Below are 19,554 nucleotides of genomic sequence, written 5' to 3'. Positions count from 1 at the left end.
AACAGAATAATGAAGAGTGCCTCATTATTGTTGAGAAAATGTCAGCCGTGGGTCTAATTTGTGTTAATGCACTGATTTATTCAACGAACCGTAACTTGCGTGTTAAGTCGATTTCTTCCAATGACTGCAGGGGGGTGACATTATTAATTCATTGACTCAAAGCCTTTTATCAAGCGTGTCAAAATGGACTGTGGCGCCCTCTGTCGGACAGTTTAGGTTTCACTTCACATTAGGTTGTCAATGAATTAATAACCTTATGTCAGTGACATATCCTGCAACATTTTACTCAAGCAAAGACACTGGACACTCTTAAATGATTACTCCCTGCAAGAAAACATGTAGTCATAAGATAATATAGTGAATAAAAAGTGCAATGATGTATGAAAGTGCATTACTTTTGGACACAAACTCCCTATAAACCCCATGGATTATTGAATTATGTAGTGATATTCAAGAGAGGTCTATCAGCTCCATGCAACACTTTATTTTTTATTTTACTTTATTTTCTCTGACAAGAAACAAAGTTAAAGAGAAGAAAATTTGCCCTTGAAATTAGGCCAAATGTAACCCCAAAACAAGATTATAAAGTAGCAGAACACTGCTTTTAATTGAGTTCAGGAACTGTAACTAACGCAGCAACTAATTTAATAGTTCTAACTCAAAAATTTTGTTAGTAATTCTCATCATGCACCATGCTCTTTGGGCTTTCTGCACCCCCTTTGTCTTCACCCTGTCAAATTAATGCTTTATAAGTACAGTTTCAGCTCAGGCTGGGTTCAAGGCAAAATAGGTTGGGTCGTGAGTGTGAAAAATATAATGCACTTCGCATAACAGGATGTCACACTAAGTACTGATACGTGGAACAACGTCACTTGAAAGTGTAAAGACTGTCAGTAACAGGAATGAAGACGTAGTTCATGATATCTGTCTCTCCTCTCTATAACTGTCTGATACAAGAATACATTTGCACTGATTAAACATACAGACGGGTGAGTTCCCATCTATGTGTCTGCATTATCCTACAAATAGTATCACCATGAAAGTAAGACAGTAAGTAGTATCAAACTGATTCAAAAGAAGAAACAAACTGCTTTCTGAAAATAACAAAGGCTGCACTTTTCCAGACATTTGTGTCTGTTGTCACACATGGTCATATTCTTTCTGCATCTGTGACCCAAATCTCACCCACACGCTCAAAGAGGGGCGCCTGTCTCTGTCTCAGAGTCAGCCAAGGCAGAAAAAACCACTGAGGTTGAATCTGAAAGAATAGAAAGAATTTTCCACCAACAGCCTCATGGTCACCACACTGTGCGCCTCACTGAATGTGAACGGCTTCAGTCAGGCTGCAGCTTTGCATAGATGCTTTTCATCTTTTATCTAATAATAGAATAATGTTCAAAATAACAAGCATTTGATTAGACCCCCAAATGACTCTAAAATAATATTTACCATGGCTGTTTAGGTTAAACCCACCACCTACCTGTGTGTAGGCATAACAGTGCTGTACAGTAACAGTAGTTAAATGTTTTTTATTTTTAGTTTTGAAGTGGGGTTGTATGAGGTACCTACAGTATCATCAGCAGCTTGCCCCAACTTTGGAGAAGCAGACAGGAGTACTATCATGGAAGCTCAGCAATGTATTACTGTGAATGGGGGTAGTAGCAAAACCCATTTTAGCCACCTAAAAAAGTCCCACCTGAAATAATCAGTATCAGTTCAAGTGTATGCTATATTTAGAATAATTTCACCACTTTACATCAGACGGCCCACTGACAAAGTTGTTATATTGCTCTCTTCAAAGCCACCAGACTCCATTGGCAAAAATGAGTAATTTTGCCTCATTGAACACAGGAGCTGCTGGTCTACCACTGCCTGGATTGGTAGTTTGTTTGTGTTATTGGGTGACTTTGGTGTCAAAATCACACAGTAACACCAAAAAGGAGGCAGCAGTGGACCAGCAGCTCCTGTGTTCAGCGAGGTTAAATTACCATTTTTGTCAGTGGAGTCTGGTGGCTTTGAAGAGAGCATAGATTAGTTTCACTTTCAGTTTAGTTTCCTGTCAAAAAGGGGTGTCTGATGCTGAGGTAAAGCAGTGGAAATATTCTAAATATAGCGCAGTCTTAAACTGGTACTGATATTTTTAGGTGGCAAAAAATATGTTTTGCTGCTGCCCCCATCCACAGCTGTACATTGCTTCGCTTCAGGGGTGGTATTCTTGTCTGCCTCTCCAAATCCAGGGTGCCTTGACCATCATCTACCTCATAAAACCCTACTTCAAAAAAATCAATCCAATAGTCGTGGAAACTTTTTACTCAAAACCCAATATGTCAGCCTCAGGGTGGCACTAGAGAAAAAGTAAGAGGATTGGCAAAATGAGTTGGAGTCACCCTCTGAGGACCATGAATGTCTGAACCACATGTACATGGCATAGTGTGGTTACAAACTTCTAAATGATCAACACATTGTGCTTGTTTTACTTGAAATAGTTGGTAAGGATATTGTACAAAATATGTTCCTTCAGGCCCAAATCCCCAGTATTTACCTGTACTGTGCTTTAGCTCATCAAAACTTTTAGCTCAGTAAGTGAGTACACTGTAGGCTGTGCCTCTTTTGCAAAGTTAGGGGTGGGTTGTGGTTTGGTGCTGGACTGTGCCATTGCATGTGAGACATGGGGTGACATGGCGGTTTCATCAGTCCTGTCAGTTTTTCTGTTTGCTGCTCTTCAACTTCCTTATTTGCCCGTGAGCACCGTTTCCTCTTTCGCTTACCGCGATTCTTCACCAGGCACAGCTTCGGAGAAGTCTGCTTTGCTAATCTGACAAAAAAAGACCAAATCTACACTTTAAAAAGTAACATGAATGCAGTTAGTTGCTGGCACTGGCTTGTATTCACTTCTTGGGACTGATAATATAAATTTCTGGTGCTGAGCCGTGGAGCTTGTGCAAGACTGGTGAGTACAGAGAGATCACAGCAGAAGCTGAACCATTTACTGAGGCATGAATGTTCTTCAAATCCAACTGCACGATCATATAATGATTGTTGTGTCCATCTCCTGTCTGTCTCCAGCTTCAATGTATCTCCTCATGTGTGTGTTTAATGAGACCGTATGAGAGTGACAGAAGAGAGTGACATATTGGTGAGCCAGCAATGTATGTCTATAAGCAGTAGCATACACGCTGTGTGTGTCTGGGTGTGTATGTGTTGAGTGTGTGTGTGATGTCGGGTGACACCAGCACCCTGTCCTGGAGGAGCGTGTCTCCCACCAGCCAGTCAGATTCCTCGGATCTGTCTCCCTCGGCAACTGTCACCAGGGACGGCATCTTCCCGGTGAAGATCATCAAAGTGTGTTTCCTTAGCAACAGCTCCAACCTGGGCAAGAACTTCAAACTGGTCCGCTGTGAGGAGGGATGGACTGTCAAGGTATATTACACTGTACTCTGCTGTACTTTACGTGCTATTCTGTTGTCTACTTTATGATACTGTACTTGGCTGTACTTTTTACTTTCCTGTTTGTCCTGTTTGTACATGTGTGTGTATTTCGGGCCTGTGTGTATATGACATCAGAGTAAAAAAAATAGAATTTCCGCATGGGGTCTAACAAAGTATGTCTCCTTCCTCTCCTTGTGGACCACTGTACCCTATTGTATGATACCATATTGTCCTCTCCTTAACTGCACTATGCTACAGGCTGGTGTAGGCTACTTTACTGCACACTGATGTCTTTACTTTGCTTGAATCCATTATACTATACTCTAATGATAATAATATGGAGCTCTGACTGCAAAGGCTCTGTCACCTTTGTGAATTAATCTAGACCTTGGAACAACAAGAAAAGATGCATCTGAGCATCTCAGGGTGCGAGAAGGAGAATAGGGCAAGAAAAGATTTGTAATGTAACTTTGAGCAAGGCCTCTAAGGGCTTTTTAAGTAATCAGTAAAATCTTAAAATCAATTCTAAAAGCAACAGGTAACCAGTGTAGGGAAGCCAGGATTGGTGTGATGTGGTCATGTTTTTCGAGTACAGTTTTGGGTGAGCTGACTGGTTATGAATGCATGAATTCCAGATGTTTGTTGGAAAGGAGTGATCTGATCCCAGAGATATTTCTGAGATGGTGGAAGCTGGATTGAACCACTGAATTTACATGTTTGTTTAAACTGAAGGTTTGAGTTATCAAGTTGGACAGAGAACCAAGACTGTTTGATATTTGAACGTTAGCACTATCTTGTCCTACGATCCATATCTTTGTCTTGTCAGCATTAGGCTGCAGGAAATTTCGTGACATCGACTTGTGAATGTCATGAAGGCAATTTATCAGATAGTTATTTGTTGGATCACAGCTTAAATAGACATGAGTATCATCTGCGTAGAAATGGAAACTGATAATATGTCTGCGTATAAGATGGCCAAGAGGGAATACACTTACTCAGCTGCTCTTTGTTGCACTCTAATGTGTTGTAATGTACTTTACTGCGCTCTTCTATACTGTACTCTATAATCTGTCTGCGCTCTACTTGTCTTTCTTCAACTGCATTTTCTGTATTTCCTTGTACTTGTCTGTATCTAGCTGTACTCTTTCACACACTTTTGTTTCATCTTTACATTACGAAGCAGTATTCTGCTGACTTGCTTGCACCAAACTCCAAGACAAGAAAACAAGGAAGTGAAATCTGCAGGTTAAAGAAGATAAGACTAGCATAGTCATTGTTAAGAAAATGATTTATTAAGTAGACAAGGCTCATTGTGAGTTCTTTCATGTTAACTATAAATAAAATGTTTGCTCACATTCACATTCTGAAACATCTCAGAGACATTACTGTAATGACTTCTATCCCAGGATGTTGTTAAAGTGGTGTTGTCCAGTGGCTGTGTGGGTCCAGACATAAAATACACCTTATGCTACGGCCTTCTACTCAAACACCTCAAGTCCTCGGTGATACACTGGCTGCACCCAGACCTGACTGTGTCTGAACTCACCCAGCGCTACGAGCAGCAGCACCTAGAAGCTGAGTGGAGGTCAGTACTTTAGTCTTCGTCGCATGCATTGTCTTACTTCAAGAAAGTGAGGTAAAAATCTACATGTGTGTAGAGAAATGACTTGGCAAAGCTTACTGTGATGTTTATTTGTCCAGATATGACCTGAGGATCAGATACATCCCATCAGACTTCTTGGAGAAATTTAAAGATGACAGAACCACGATGCTGTACTTTTACCAGCAGGTCAGTAATACCACTGCAACTCATTTTGAGATTATAGTAGTGAGGTCATTTAACTCTTTATTTCTAGATTAGGTTCATTTTTTTACATGGCTGTTGTCCATGGAGGTGTGTGTGCTTATCCCCAGGTACGAAGTGACTATATGCAGCAGTATGCCTCAAAAGTCAGCGATGGGATGGCTCTACAGCTTGGTTGTCTGGAAATTAGGTGCGTGTGTTCCAGATCTAAGAGAGAAGATTAGAGATAGTTTAATATCCTTAATGAAAAATCAAACGCTGATTGTGTCATTGTATTCATGTATCATGTTTGCAGGAGATTCTACAAAGACATGAATCCAAACGGACTGGAGAAAAAGTCCAACTTTGAGCTATTAGAGTAAGTCATGTGTGACTGTTGTGTATGAGCAATTTTTCTTTTAAATCAGGACTTTTGTGCCTTGGTGGCAGATATATTTGAGGTTTGGTTACATTTCCTGGCAACAGGAAGGCTCCTGGTGTGTGTGTCTTTGAGTAGTAGTTTCAATTCTGTTCGTTTCGAGATAACAGAGCTTGTTTTCTCATAACTGCTTTCTTTATGTAGATTCTCAAGAAAACACAAGTACGATTTCTTGAAATATTGCAAGCACAGCCATTCTCGGCTTCCATATGTGTGCTATTAAAGAGGTGCGTTTGTTTTTTGATGGTGGTCTGCCTTTCCTCCATTAGGAAGGACGTAGGGCTGGACCTGTTCTTTCCCAGAGAGCTGATTGACAGCATGAAGGTAGAGCGCTGAAACAACTCCTATACAGTCATTAGTCTTGTTTTAGTGTCACTTTTATCTGCTTAAACCTGCCGGTATTATGTTAAAGTTACAAAATACAGTAAAACCAAACATTTTAATTTGATAAATGCTGTGTGTCTGTGTTTGTCAGGCCAAACAGTTACGTCGGCTCATCCAGCAGACGTTCCAGGGCTACTCCACTCTGAAGCAGGACCAGTGCATGGCCCGGTTCTTCACCACTCTGGCTCAGTGCCACAGCTACACACAGGAGAGCTTCGCCTGCCAGCTAGTGGTGAGACAGTTTACAGGTTATTTTCTGTCATATTTCAAGCTGAATGTTGTGTTTTCTTTAAGTGTTTGTACGTGTATGTCCTGTTTTACAGCACGGTTGGAGTCTAACAATAGACCTGGTCATCGGCCCTGACGGCATCAGTCAGCAAATAGAAAACTCCACGGTGAGCTCACACTCTCTTTGTCTGGATGAAGGATGTGCTAAATGATAAGAGGACGCATACAGTTACAAGACACTACAGATTTTAGCATGCTGATTACAGCACTTGCAACATAGGAAAACAAGAATATAACAATGAGCCTTATTTGCAGAGGCAGATCTATCACAGTGTGTATCTATATATATTGGAATAAACATCTTTGTCTCTTTTGCAGCCTGTCTGTTTGGCCACATTCTCTCAGGTGCGCAGTATCTCCTGCTCTGCTGAGAGTGACGGTCGGGCTCTGCTCACTGTAAACATAGAGGGAGCCAAACAGGTAATCTTTATAAAGGAATAGTTTGCACCTGATTAGGAATCCATTTGTTTAATCCGTACAAAAACTAAAGTGACAAGTTTTGGTTTTAAGAGGAGATAAATGCTGGAACTGTTTCTTGTAAGTGCTGTGACTTCCTGGAGACTTGTGGGGGATATTTTGACCGGTCAGATGAGTTGTTTCCAACCTTTTTCACATATGCTAAATGTGGCCTGCCCTCTGAATTGCACTTCTATAAGAGTCAGTTGTGGTTAAAGTGCAAAGCAAGTTGAAGACAGACTGACTATCTTGTATCTTCAACCCTCCAGCCGCTGTCAGTGAACACCTCCTCTCTGGCTATGGCGGAAAACATGGCCGACCTGATCGACGGCTACTGTCGGCTGGAAGGCAGCTCTGAGAGGTCACTCATTACCAGGCCCAGCAAAGGTACACTTGAGCGAAAATGTTGTGACACACCAACCTGCACCATTTCTATTATTGCACAACCTGGGATACTTTTGTACTTTTGGCTTTAACTGTCTATGAATCATGATGACATTACTCACTAAATTCACATAATTTCAGGTGCATTTGCTTTTTTTCCTCAGTTAAAATAAAGGGTTTCCATGTAACGATTAAGCTAATGTCCAATGTCCAAAGGTACCGAAGTACGACCAGTTATAAAAACCCTTAAATGTTCCTTTAATTTTCTAAACCTCAGAGATAAATCATGTTGGACAAACCCCTAAACCAATTATCTGATTCTTTCAGGGAGAGACGCAAGACAGAAACTACCTGACATCCCAAAACCGTGAGTGTGTAATGAATCATATTGGAAAGTCATGTGGCGGAGGCATACACTGTGTGGGGTTTCATTTTCTCACCTTCCTCCTCCTTTATGTTGCAGTCAAATTTTCATTTTCTTGTCTGTGTGCTGGACAGAAATGTCACAGATATTTAAGCACAGGCTGATTTGTAGTTGTTACTGACTGCTTGCTTCAAAGAAGACACTTAAAACAAAATGTCTCCCTTTCTCCTTCAGTGTTGTTTCCACTGGTCCCAGCAAAGGTTTGAGCGAATCTAATGACTGATTTGGACTTCTGTAATTTACATCATGCAACAATCATTTCTAATTTTTTTCGGAGGTTTCTTCTGATCTCCTGTGACTGTATACTGAATTACAAATGCAAAGTAAACAGCTTTAATTTCAACGTGTTTCACTCTGAAGGTTCGGACATTTATGCTGAGATTCCAGAGGGCACAGCAGACACTGGTGGTGAGTCATGTTACACTCACAATTAACCTTCACATCAACTAGCAAGATGTTGCTATGAAGCCCTTAAACAAGGCAATCAGTGAAGAAATATCAGTGTCTATGTCATTTACTTACCTTAAGTGCGAGTTAACAGTTCAGATTGTTTTGGTGTGAGTTGCCAAGTCTTGAAGATGTCAGCCACAGAGATGTCTGCCTTCTCTCCAAAATAATGGAACTAAATGGCATTCGGCTTGTGGTGTTTAAAGCACGTTTCATGTCGGACCTTTTTTTCTCTGAACTGAACTCCACCTACCAATCATGTCACCGGGCAGAGGGAAGCGTGCATCTACTCACGGACGAGCGCTCGCATTCGTGACAGTCTGAGACATGAGCATTATTGGAGTCCTCCTTGGCTGAGCTGGAACTTTAGCTAGCTCAGTGGTGCTTGGCAAGCTAGCAGTAGACGCAACCTTCTTTCTGTGTGGTGTTCTAGTTGAATGTACTTCAGTAGAAAGAAAATAGTTCCTACATGAAACTGCGCACAACAAGGTCTGTGGATTATCTTGAGTAACCGGGTCATGATTTCGGGAAAGAGACATTGCTGTTGAGTTTTTCAAATGTATTTTATTGGCACTTTAAGCACCACAAGCTGAGTGCCATCTAGCTACATTTTATTTAAGAGGAGGCAGACATCTCTATGGCCGATATCTCCAACACTCTGCAACTCACACCAAAACAATCTAGATTGATAAATAGCACTACAGGTAAGAGGAAAAATATATACTTTTGATTTGGGGGTGAACTGTCCCTTTAATGTTTGCGTGTTTAGAGAAGTACAGGATCTCCAGAGATGACATTGTCGTGGGTCGAATCCTGGGTGAGGGATTCTTCGGAGAGGTTCACGATGGAGTTTATAAAAGCCCCGTGAGTTCATCTATGGTCCAAACATTACTCTAAAGGATCATATAAAATATTTGAATCATGTGATGAAAGCATGGCACTAATGTGTGTGTTTGTAGACTGGAGAGAGGATCAATGTGGCCATCAAAACCTGTAAGGACTGTTCGGCTGAGGTGAAGGAGAAGTTTCTCAGTGAAGCTGGTGAGTACAGTATGTTGCAGTGATTATCAACCCCCAGGGTTTGTGTGGAGATTTGTGATGCAACTGGAAAATCTGGCAGATGTACATAACAGGAAGTGTAAAACTCTTCCTTAACTACGTAAAAATAAAAATCACTTTTGGTTGTTACTTTTTTCTCACATAAAAATATGACAGTGAACACATGGCAGCGGTAAGCAATTTAAAGGTATAATGTGATGACAGAAGTAGACGTACATGAGCTTGGAACATTTGAGGGTTTTACGTGTTTCATCAGTCAGAACATTGCTGTAGTCGACTTCCTGTTGCCTGGTTGTGGTTTTGTGAAACACTCAGACTGGGGGCTGTGGTATCCTCCAGCTGAGACTAGAGACCTTATCTGATTTTTTTTTTCCAGACAAAGTGCAGGTTTAGAAAAAATAACAAGCTACATTTGCTGACAATGTTGTGGACATAAATAGTACTCCATAGGATGCTCACAATAATATGTGTCTTTCTTTCACCCGCTCCTAAAACAAATGCATGCTTTAGCCAGATCAAGATCTTTGCAACATGATGCAGTTGCTCATGAAAACACTACTGCTTTTGTCCACAGTATGACGTCAAAATCAACACAAAATGAAACTTTCTTGTGGTTGCTGTAAGAAAGGTCATAGGATTTATTGGGAAGTTGTACTCACAAATGTTTTGAAATTTCTTGAGCACAAATTGAAAACATTTTCACGAATCCCAAAAAATCTGCTTTAAAGTAAGATGTGTATCTTTTGCTGAGCAGCGGAAACTCTAGCCTGAAGTGACAATTATAAGATATTGTTACATGATTAAGGCACAGGACGTGTTGTTACATAGTCTTGCCTTTTATTGGAACAAGTTTTAACCCCAACTTTGACAGACTATCATCTTGTGAAGTTGTTATGTTGAATTTGCCGGTAAACAAATACCAATTTCCATATAAAGCGGTCACAGAACAACATCAGTATTCATTCAGAATCCTGTTCATGTCCACCTGATGACTGTGAATCAATAGTCAGTCTCCTTTTAGCTCTGTTTTGGTCTCCACCAACTCCTTACGGGAAATGTCTGGTCCTTTTAGCTCCTACTGTAAATGCTCCACAGCTAGTTTTCTGCTGTTTGGTGCTGAACAGATAGCATTCAGCAGGCATTTTAACTGAAACCAGATGCCATTGCTCTTGGTTAATAAAAGTACAAATGAGAAGATGTGAAATATTTCTTGTCAAGAGGAAGATAAGTTATCCCTCCCACAAGCTCTACCACACAAACACAGTGGTAAAAGCTGTGATAAAGGTTTTCTTGTCAACTAAAACTGAAAGCTTGTGGTGTCCCGCTGTACCTACGTCATCAGGACCCAGCTGGTCAGAGGTAATCTGATTGTATTCCAGCTATCAGACAGGATCAAATCCTGAAAATGGGATGTTCAAAAGGGAAAAAAAGGAGTCTGAAATTGGATTAGAGCATGTAACCTAGTCTTGGGTTTGCTCAGGATCAAACCTTCAGTTTGTGTCGATCAAAACTTTAGTAGGGTTGGGTTACCTTTGATCCCAAAAAATCAGGATTATCCTGATCCCAGCACAAGGGTGGATTCCAGGAACAAAACGTAATAAAAACCTTCAAATTGGTCGTATATATATACACATCTTATTATATTTTCCACTTGATTTGTTTAACTGTTACTGTGATAAAATAGATATTAAGCTAACTATTAAGCATTTAAAGTAAGTAAGAATGAATAGTTGATCCTGGACAGCATAACATGGGATTTACAAAACCAATTTCTGAACAAATTGGCCCAGGATAAATGCTGGCATTGTACATTTCTGCAAATCATGAACACGTAACATTTGTACACTATTATGTAGCAGATATTTTGAAACTTTAGAGGCAGGGTGCTGGCCGGCTAGGAGGTTGTCCACCAGTGTAGAGAGCCTGATCACTGGAGATGCCTCGAGGGCTGAGCACAGGGCAACAACATACAAGTGAGCACAAAAATGCACAAGGCATGAAAAAACCTGTCAAAAACCCCAAGGAAGCAACACTGGATAAGCGTATGCTTGGCATTACCAAACACAGAGGGACTTATCTGGCAGAGTAGTGGAGTGAAGACCGGGTATATGTAGGCAGGTTGATGAGCTGAGTAGAAACAGGTGTGCCTCGTCAGCTGCAGTGGAAAGAGCCAGCTGCGCCCCCTGCCACACACAAGCCTGGCAGGAACAGAAACAGAAAGGGAAGGGGGAAGGGAGAGTACACAAAAATCCACCCAAAAACCAAAACTAAAAGAGAATCATCACAGTTTTGGCTTAAAACACGTGGTACTGGTGACACAGTCAGGCTGGAAATGTTGCCAGCGACTCCCTCCGAAGTTGTCGAAGTCCAGCACTTGGGCAGTGAGTTGCGGTGTCAGACACAGACGAAAAAAACCATCAATATGTGACAAAGTCAGAGTGAGAAACGTACAAATGTAACGTATCCGTGGTTTGCAGTAATGTACAATACCAACATTTTCTTCTGGCGGCTGGGCTGCCCGGTGTCCTCGTGGATAAGAGACATACCATCTACAGTAATGGTTGTTTCTCTTGCCAAAGACCTTTGTTGCATTTCATTCCCCTCTCTGCCCCCCACACGTTTCCTCTGAAACACCATTTTTATTGATATAATAAGATATTTTATTGATCCCAGTTGCTCTGTCTGTTGCAGGCTTGATGAAAAATCTGGATCATCCCCACATTGTGCGACTGATCGGAGTCATTGAAGTCGATCCTGTCTGGATCGTCATGGAGCTCTATGAGCATGGAGAGGTGTGTGTTTGCGTGTGTGTGAATGGCTGATTTGTACATTATTGTTGAAATTGTACAACTGTAAAGCTGAACTTGCAGCTCATCTGCTGAGTTTAGGTTTCACCAAAAGGTGAGATGCATGTGAATGCAAACTATATTGTATGAAGTGGGTGTGTTTGTTTCGCTGACAGCTGGGGAGCTATCTCCTGGAGGAGAAGTACATCCTGACCACGGCAACTTTGATCCTGTACTGTTTACAAATCTGCAAAGCCTTGGCTTACCTGGAGGGACTCAATATGGTGCACAGGTAATAGACTCATCAGAGAAAACCTAAAAACAGACACTCTGATATTTTTAATGCCCGTGCATTTCAGAATAGATAATAATCTGGTGTGGTTTCTGTTCCTCTTCTTGTGCTGCAGAGATATAGCGGTGAGAAACATCTTGGTGGCTTCTCCTGAATGCGTCAAGCTTGGTGACTTTGGTCTGTCTCGCTATGTTGACGAACAAGAGTATTACAAAGGTTAACACACACACATGCACTTACACACAGAAGTCTGTGGTCCACATTTTAGAGAAGCACAGTGTCGCAAAAACTCACTTCAGTGTTTACACTCATCTCTTCTTGCCTCTTTAAAGTACAGACACTTGTCCAATCTGTATCTGTGTTTCTTATCACATACGTATGTCCCCTCTGTGTGCAGCCTCAGTCAGTCGATTACCGATCAAATGGATGGCACCAGAGTCCATCAACTTCAGACGCTTCACCACAGCTAGCGATGTCTGGATGTTTGGTGAGAAACACACTCGTCTGCATGCACATATCTGAACATAAATATCAACTTATACTCAACCAGAGGAAGAAATGTGTGTGCAATATAAAGCTATTCATTATGTCATACATGCTTTAAATTTGTGAAACATGTCTGATTTTCATTGAGACTGAGTCAGGCAGGGTCGAGTGACAGTTGTTATTTTAGCTGGTTGTGTGTGTGTTCACCCAGGTGTGTGTGTATGGGAGATCTTCTCCATGGCCCAGCAGCCATTCTTCTGGCTGGAGAACGGGCAGGTGATCAACCAGCTGGAGTCTGGAGTTCGACTCCCTAAATCGCAGCAATGCCCACCCCCGGTCTACTCCCTGCTCACCCGCTGCTGGTCCTACGAGCCGCACGGCCGGCCCACCTTCAGCCAGCTCGTCTGCTCCTTCAGGTACACACAGTGGTGGGAGAAGTATTCAGATCTTTAAAAGAAGTAAAAGCAGCAGTCTGTTATGAGTGAAAGTCCTGTATTACATTTAATATATTTTATTTTTAATATTTTTTTAAATATATAATTTTAAAATTATATATATAATTTAGTTATATTTCAATTTTTATATTCATTTTTTGAATTTTATTTTACAATACATAATAGTATGGAAGGAGAAGAAGTGTTTCTGCCTTAGCACTAGCAAAGTTCAAATGTTTTTTACATTTATGAATTACTCTGTCAGAATCAGCAGAGGGAGGTGCACAGAAAATACAGTTGCAGCATGTTTTATGCAGCACATTGCATCACCTAATGTTATCATCACGTGGGGTAAACATGCGCAGAAAGTATATATTCATTCCAATCAGAGAAAAACAATGGGGTTAAGCATTTACATGGTTATGAGGGGCTAACAACCTACTAAAAATATGTTTTGATTGGTTTGTGTGTTTGATAGTGACATCCACAGGATGGAGTTGGAGCAGGGGTCGAGGCGAGACAGACCGTGCTCCACCGCATTGACATTTAACCCAAACCTCACCACAGAGCCTCCACCCAAGGTACGTCTAGATACCTGCCACAAGTGTACTGCAGTACTGCTGGTCACAGGAGGTTTGATGGCCTAGTTAGCTAGCAAGCAGTTCCTTCAGCTCTCATATTTGATGTATGATTTTTATGTTTTGGTATGTTGCAATTTTAAAATGCCTGTTATTTTTTTAACGCGGATACGAGAGACAACCAAACCACTTTTTTTGGCAGTAAATGTGGATCTCTGATTAATGAAATAATGATAAAATAGTAGCTAAGAGCTGTAGACTCTAATACGACCAGTACAGGCTGTGTTTTTCACCCGATATCCCTCTATTAAATGACTTAAATTCCTCTTTTTCTCTCTCTTATAGCCATCCAGAGTACAAGGCAACACCCTTCCTCGAATCACAAACATACAGGTGTCCACATACACACACACACTTAGGCTAATATGCTACAACAACACACACTGAGCTTCATATCTGACCAAATTTAGGTTTAACTGAACTGTGTCAACCCCCGCTGCGACTTCTTCTTCCCTTACAGAGAGGAAACACGCTGTAATGTTGAAAATTATACAGTGAAAGTCTGGCACGCAGTGGTTCTGTGTCAACATATACATATACAATGTCTGAACCTCCCAAATGACTTTCAAAAAAAGGGAAGGAAGTTTGTTGTTGAGTCATGTTCTGCAAAGCCAGCCGCAGCTCAACTTTTAAGGCCAGTGTAAAGTCTGGATGATTAAGCAATAACATGGAAATAAACTGACTAAACTTTTTCAGTTCATACCCTAGAGAAAAAAAGTCTATTTTGATATGTAAAATAATTGATCACAAATCAAGTAAAAAAGCTACAGAAATCACACAAAGACAAAGAAGTCCAAATAGATCATATGAACTGCCAAGTTATATCGTCACAACTGTACCAACGTGAAAATAGTGACATTTAAAGGCCGTGTGTGTGTGTGCGTGTGTGTGTGTGTAGGGAAAAAACAGAGATACCCGGCCAGTGTGGGAGAAAGAGAAAGAGCAAGTGGAGGACACTTTACAAAGACAAAGAAGAGAGATGCTGATGGATAAACAGTGGCTGGAGCAAGAGGAGAGACAACTGGTAAGGGATCACACACACACACACACACACACACACACACACACACACACACACACACAGATATCTTACCCTTGCACTGCTCAGCAAAGAATGCGCAGGGAGTAGTTTGTGGGCCCCGGCAGTGTGATGAAATGACGGGAGTGATGCGTCTTGAAAGCGGAAGATCTTTGGCAAGCGCATGACACGTGAAGAAGAGAAATGATCGCTTCATCTACATTACGCAAACACAGCCATTGATCTTTGCTGCATTCACTGACATCTGCTTCTGTTTCTGTATTTTCTGTAGGACCTGGTTGTGCGAGTGGATACACACCTCAAGGTACAGTGATGTTGCTCTTGTGCTAATTTGAGACGTATATTAAAGCTGCATTAAGCACCTTTTGACCACTAGAGGGCAGAGACACACCTTATACTGCTATAAGTTAAACACAAGTGTTAAAGATGTAGTTTGGTCCACCAGCTCTGACCTGACCTGGTGTTTGAAACTCAAACTTATTAAAGTGATAAAGTCACATTCTCTTCTCTTGTTTCTCTTGCAGCCACCCAAAAAAAGCCCAGAAAATGGTGAGTCCAGATTAAGAAACCTCATTTCAACTGAGCTCTTTGTGAATCAAGCTTTTCTTTTTCTTCTTTCTCGCTCACAATGTTTTATCGCAAAGGACCCTTTGATATCTGATATCAGACTTTTACAAGCAGAATTACGGAGCATAAATGGTCCCAAAATAATAATTACAGCATGAACAGTACGTTCAAAGACAAAAGAAAGACTGTGAACAAGATATTTAAGATTAAAGAATGCATTTTTTAGAACATATATTGTGGATAGAATATTCACACTCACACTCAAAGTCTTCTGATATGTCAAACATAAGTGCTGAAAATGTGTGAGTCAACAAAATTCTGTCTGTCAGGTCCTCCAGAGAAGCCACCAATGCCTCCCACAATCACACAGGTATACTTTGGTTTTTTTTATGTCATTATGAAAAGAATCATTAAAGCTGCAACAATGGCGAGAAAAGTTCAACTGGTTTGCACATTTTTTGTACTGAAATTGAGCTGTGTGTTAAATTTGGTCATTAAAAAGTAAGTCTTGTGTTGTAGCCTCGGCCCACAGCTGAGCTGGACCGATCAGGTGACCAGGTTTACCTCAGCGTCATGGCGATGGTGAAACAGGTGGTCCAGCTGAAGAATGATGTCAACACACTGCCAGCCTCTGAGTATCCCAACGCTGTCAAAGTAGGTCGTTTGAGGAAGTTTCTGGTGCTAGACGAAAGGTCATGGACTAGGGTTGGGTACTGTTCACATTTAAACTGTTGTCTTTTCCTCCTTCCCTCATCCACCCTCAGACGGTTGGTATCACTCTCCGTAGCCTGATCCAAAGTGTCGACGAGATCCTGCCCTCTCTGCACAGCTCCATTACAACAGAGGTTGGCCTCACTTCTCTCTCTTTGCATGAGTTATTGTCTGTCTTCTTTATTTGTGACAGTGGACATAAATGCAGTCAATAGATATACTGTGGTTACTTAATTGGAGATGGTATCTGCTAGTTCAAAGTTAAATGCTGAAATTTTCAAATCCAGTATCCTGCTCAGCTGAAGTTACTTACCAAAAAGAATTTCTTAATAACCTGGATAAACTGAACTTAAACCACACTGCTTAATGTGATCCTCTCTCCTCTCTGCCTCAGATCGAGGGCACTAAGAAATTGCTGAACAAGGATTTAGGGGAGCTGATCAACAAGATGCGACTGGCCCAGCAGAACTCCGTAACGTCGCTGAAGGAGGAATGTCAGCGGCAGATGCTGGCAGCCGCTCACACTCTGGCACTGGATTCTAAAAACCTGTTGGACGCTGTGGACCAGGCTCGAGTCAGGGCCAACCTGGCCAAGCCCAAACCTGTCTCACAAGAAGCAGAGGATCCTGGGGAATGAAATTCCCTGTTGATCAAATGGACTTTAAAAAAAGGACATGAAATTTGGGTCGAATTATAAGCGGATGAGTTACTGTTTTCATGCCGATGACAAGATGTGATAATATATTTGTTTTTTCTCCTAAAAAATAAAATCATGTTAACTTGAAGGGGACCTATTATGCTTTTCCTTATTTTATGTGAAATATATATAATGTTACAGTATCGAGTGTTTATATTAAACATGGCCACAGTTTCAAAGAATGAGGTAAATGAGCTTTCTCAATACGTTTTTTTTATTTTTATTTTTTTTTAGAAAATTTGACTACAATCTGATGTCAAATCGTGACAGATTTCTTTTTGGTCATCTGCTCCAGGCATGCTATTGCGAGCGTTTAAATCACATACACTGCTACATGCGAATGCCAGGGAAATGTAATCGTTTTTGCAGATGCTGTTAATTTTCCCCGATTTCAGATCACATTCCCGCTGGAGCATGTCCGGTTTGTGGATATAGAAGCTTTAATTGGTGATTTTTCACAGTGGAGAGTGCTGCTGTACTCCATTCCCCCAGCTGTAAGTACACCGCTACATGTAGCTACATGCTAACGTCAGGGAAACATGTAATCTTGGTTCCTAATGTTCTTAATTTCTCCCTGATATTGGATTATATTTCTGCCGTAACATGTCCAGTTGTGAAGATTTTGGTTTACAAGCTTTTATTGGTGATTTTTCACAGTGAAAAGTGCCGCTATTCTCAATTACAGTCGTTCCCCGGCTTCAACGACAGTGCAGAGCCACCGAGATATGGAAGACCCAGAAACATGGACCAGTCAGAGCAGACTGGGCTTTGTCAGGAGGAGGCGCTAAAAAGGAGCATTTCAGACAGGGGGTGAATACAGGTATTCCAGTACAGACAATATGGGAAAAAAAGAGCTTTTTGAACATTAAAGCACAAACCTAAAAGTGAGCATAATAGGTCCCCTTCATAATGAGCACGCCTTGAAGCTGAACAAATCAAACTACCACATTGTATCAAAGCAATAAAGTTTATACATATTTTCCTTTTTTTTTTTTTTAAATTCTTTTTACTATTAAAGGCATTCTGCACTATTGTGTTCTTTTGTGTCGTAAGTGCTTTGAACAGGTCATGATTGCTTTTTCTGCACACAGTACAATTTAATTGCAGGTGAGACTTCTGTTCTTGCACGTTCAATAATGAGCTTGAACATAAGACAAAAGATTTCCTGTAGCTACAAGAACATGATGTGAGTGCTGGGAATGATGTGCCAACAGTTGCATCAATACCATTATCATGTCCTGGCAAAATCTGAGCCGAAGGTAGGTTTAAAAGTTGTGTTGATATCAGGGTGAGTCTGTTCATATGTATAAGGTGGGAGTCTCTCAGATGTAGAGAGTCATCAGACAGGTTCCTCATGTTCTCTTTTGCCTCTGGTGAAAGCACAATATAATGCAAATTACAGCCTTTAGCTCAACATACCATCCTTGTTGCAGGTTTCAGCAGAGGCTGTGAGACCACAAAATGTCGGTCAAGTGCCGGTGATGTAGACTCCACTGCAGATGTTACAGGGCCATATATACAGTACATGGTTATATAACGCGTTTATCAAATAATCTGTTACATAACATGATTTTCTTTTTAACATAAGTAGCCCCAAGCACACCCAAAATGTTACTGTATGTAAAAACCTTAGATTCAGCACCTACCTAACACAACACACCAAGACAAATCAAAGGACTACTTCATTAAACACTCATACACTCATATTACATTCTAGTGATCCACTTTTGAATACATTTAAGAGTTATGAAATAGACAATACCCACAGCAGTCGAGCAATGGCTGCTGCTGATGTATGGCAGCACCACTTGGACAAACCACATACAGAACTGCAGTAGAGTGGAATACTAGAAGCAGTAATAATAATAATGGTAGTTTGTTAAGTTTATTTATGATTATGTGATTATTCATTTGTTAATGATTAATTTGGACAGTGGTGCATGGTCGCCTGTGTAAGTACCGAATGTGTCTGGGCTGCCAGATTTGTCCGGGGTCCCGCGCTAACTGATGACATCACGCATTATGTTGGCTTCATGGCAGTCACAAATCCTGATTGGTTGTAGCCATGGTTGTGGCTGGAAGTTTGAGGAAATGGTTGGCTGGAAGTTTGAGGAAATGGTTGTAACGTTAGAGAGTTTGAGGAGAGAAATAAAAATAATAAATCTAAAGTTTTCTCTTCAGCTGTATGCTAAATGAAGTATTAAAACATTAACCTGACAAGCGGCAAACATTAACGAGATCGGCTCGGTTCGGATTAGCCTTCTTTTAAGTTAGCATTAAGCTAACGGCTAGCGGCTAATAATAAAATGGCTAAAAAGAAGAGAAATGCATAAGAAACATAAGAAATTACTGTTAGATCGGCTCGTGGTCGGAGGGCAAATCAATGTACAATGTTTCACAAATATGTGTATTTGACAGCATAACAGCTATAGGCTCGTTCGAGATGAACTGCGCCTCACCTGGAAAGTACACAAGAGCACGTGGCCGCAGCGGGGGGCGGTGACAAAAAGCTGCGGTGAAGTCGGACAGTTTCCCGACAGTTTCCAGCAGCCTTCAGTCCGTACAGGAAGTCACAGACACGCTTACATCCTGTCTGGAATGATGTCAATTCATTAAAAAAGTGATCAGACCCATATATCAGTTTGTTTTCAGTCTCCAGTTGTTTTAAGTATGATAGATTCATTTATTAAAATGCTTTACAGGTGATCTGTAGTTTATGTTCATGGTTTATCCTCCATTTTACATGAATTCTCCTGTAAATCAGCATCATATCAGTTTAACCTGTTCCCTCAACTACAGGGGCTAAATAAA

At 41.0% G+C, this 19,554-nt stretch overlaps 1 protein-coding gene across 1 annotated transcript; it reads left to right on the top strand.

Annotated features, from left to right (window-relative positions):
- Positions 1-2,737: 2,737 nt before the first annotated feature.
- On the top strand, positions 2,738-17,774 carry LOC126401897 (protein-tyrosine kinase 2-beta-like). Its single transcript, XM_050063452.1, has 30 exons — positions 2,738-2,950; positions 3,067-3,420; positions 4,836-5,014; positions 5,131-5,218; positions 5,344-5,423; positions 5,529-5,591; positions 5,921-5,975; positions 6,127-6,267; positions 6,359-6,430; positions 6,642-6,743; positions 7,049-7,166; positions 7,491-7,530; positions 7,762-7,787; positions 7,948-7,995; positions 8,804-8,898; positions 8,994-9,075; positions 11,785-11,885; positions 12,056-12,171; positions 12,287-12,387; positions 12,569-12,658; positions 12,869-13,073; positions 13,570-13,672; positions 14,015-14,062; positions 14,628-14,753; positions 15,040-15,072; positions 15,293-15,317; positions 15,665-15,705; positions 15,855-15,989; positions 16,100-16,180; positions 16,441-17,774. Exons 2-30 carry the CDS (start codon positions 3,217-3,219, stop codon positions 16,681-16,683), a joined length of 2,841 nt encoding a protein of 946 aa, XP_049919409.1. The 5' UTR covers positions 2,738-2,950; positions 3,067-3,216; the 3' UTR covers positions 16,684-17,774.
- Positions 17,775-19,554: the final 1,780 nt, after the last annotated feature.

This window comes from Epinephelus moara, chromosome 15, assembly GCF_006386435.1.
Source record: "Epinephelus moara isolate mb chromosome 15, YSFRI_EMoa_1.0, whole genome shotgun sequence".
Taxonomy (NCBI): domain Eukaryota; kingdom Metazoa; phylum Chordata; class Actinopteri; order Perciformes; family Serranidae; genus Epinephelus; species Epinephelus moara.
This window is presented reverse-complemented; position numbering and strand designations above follow the sequence as displayed.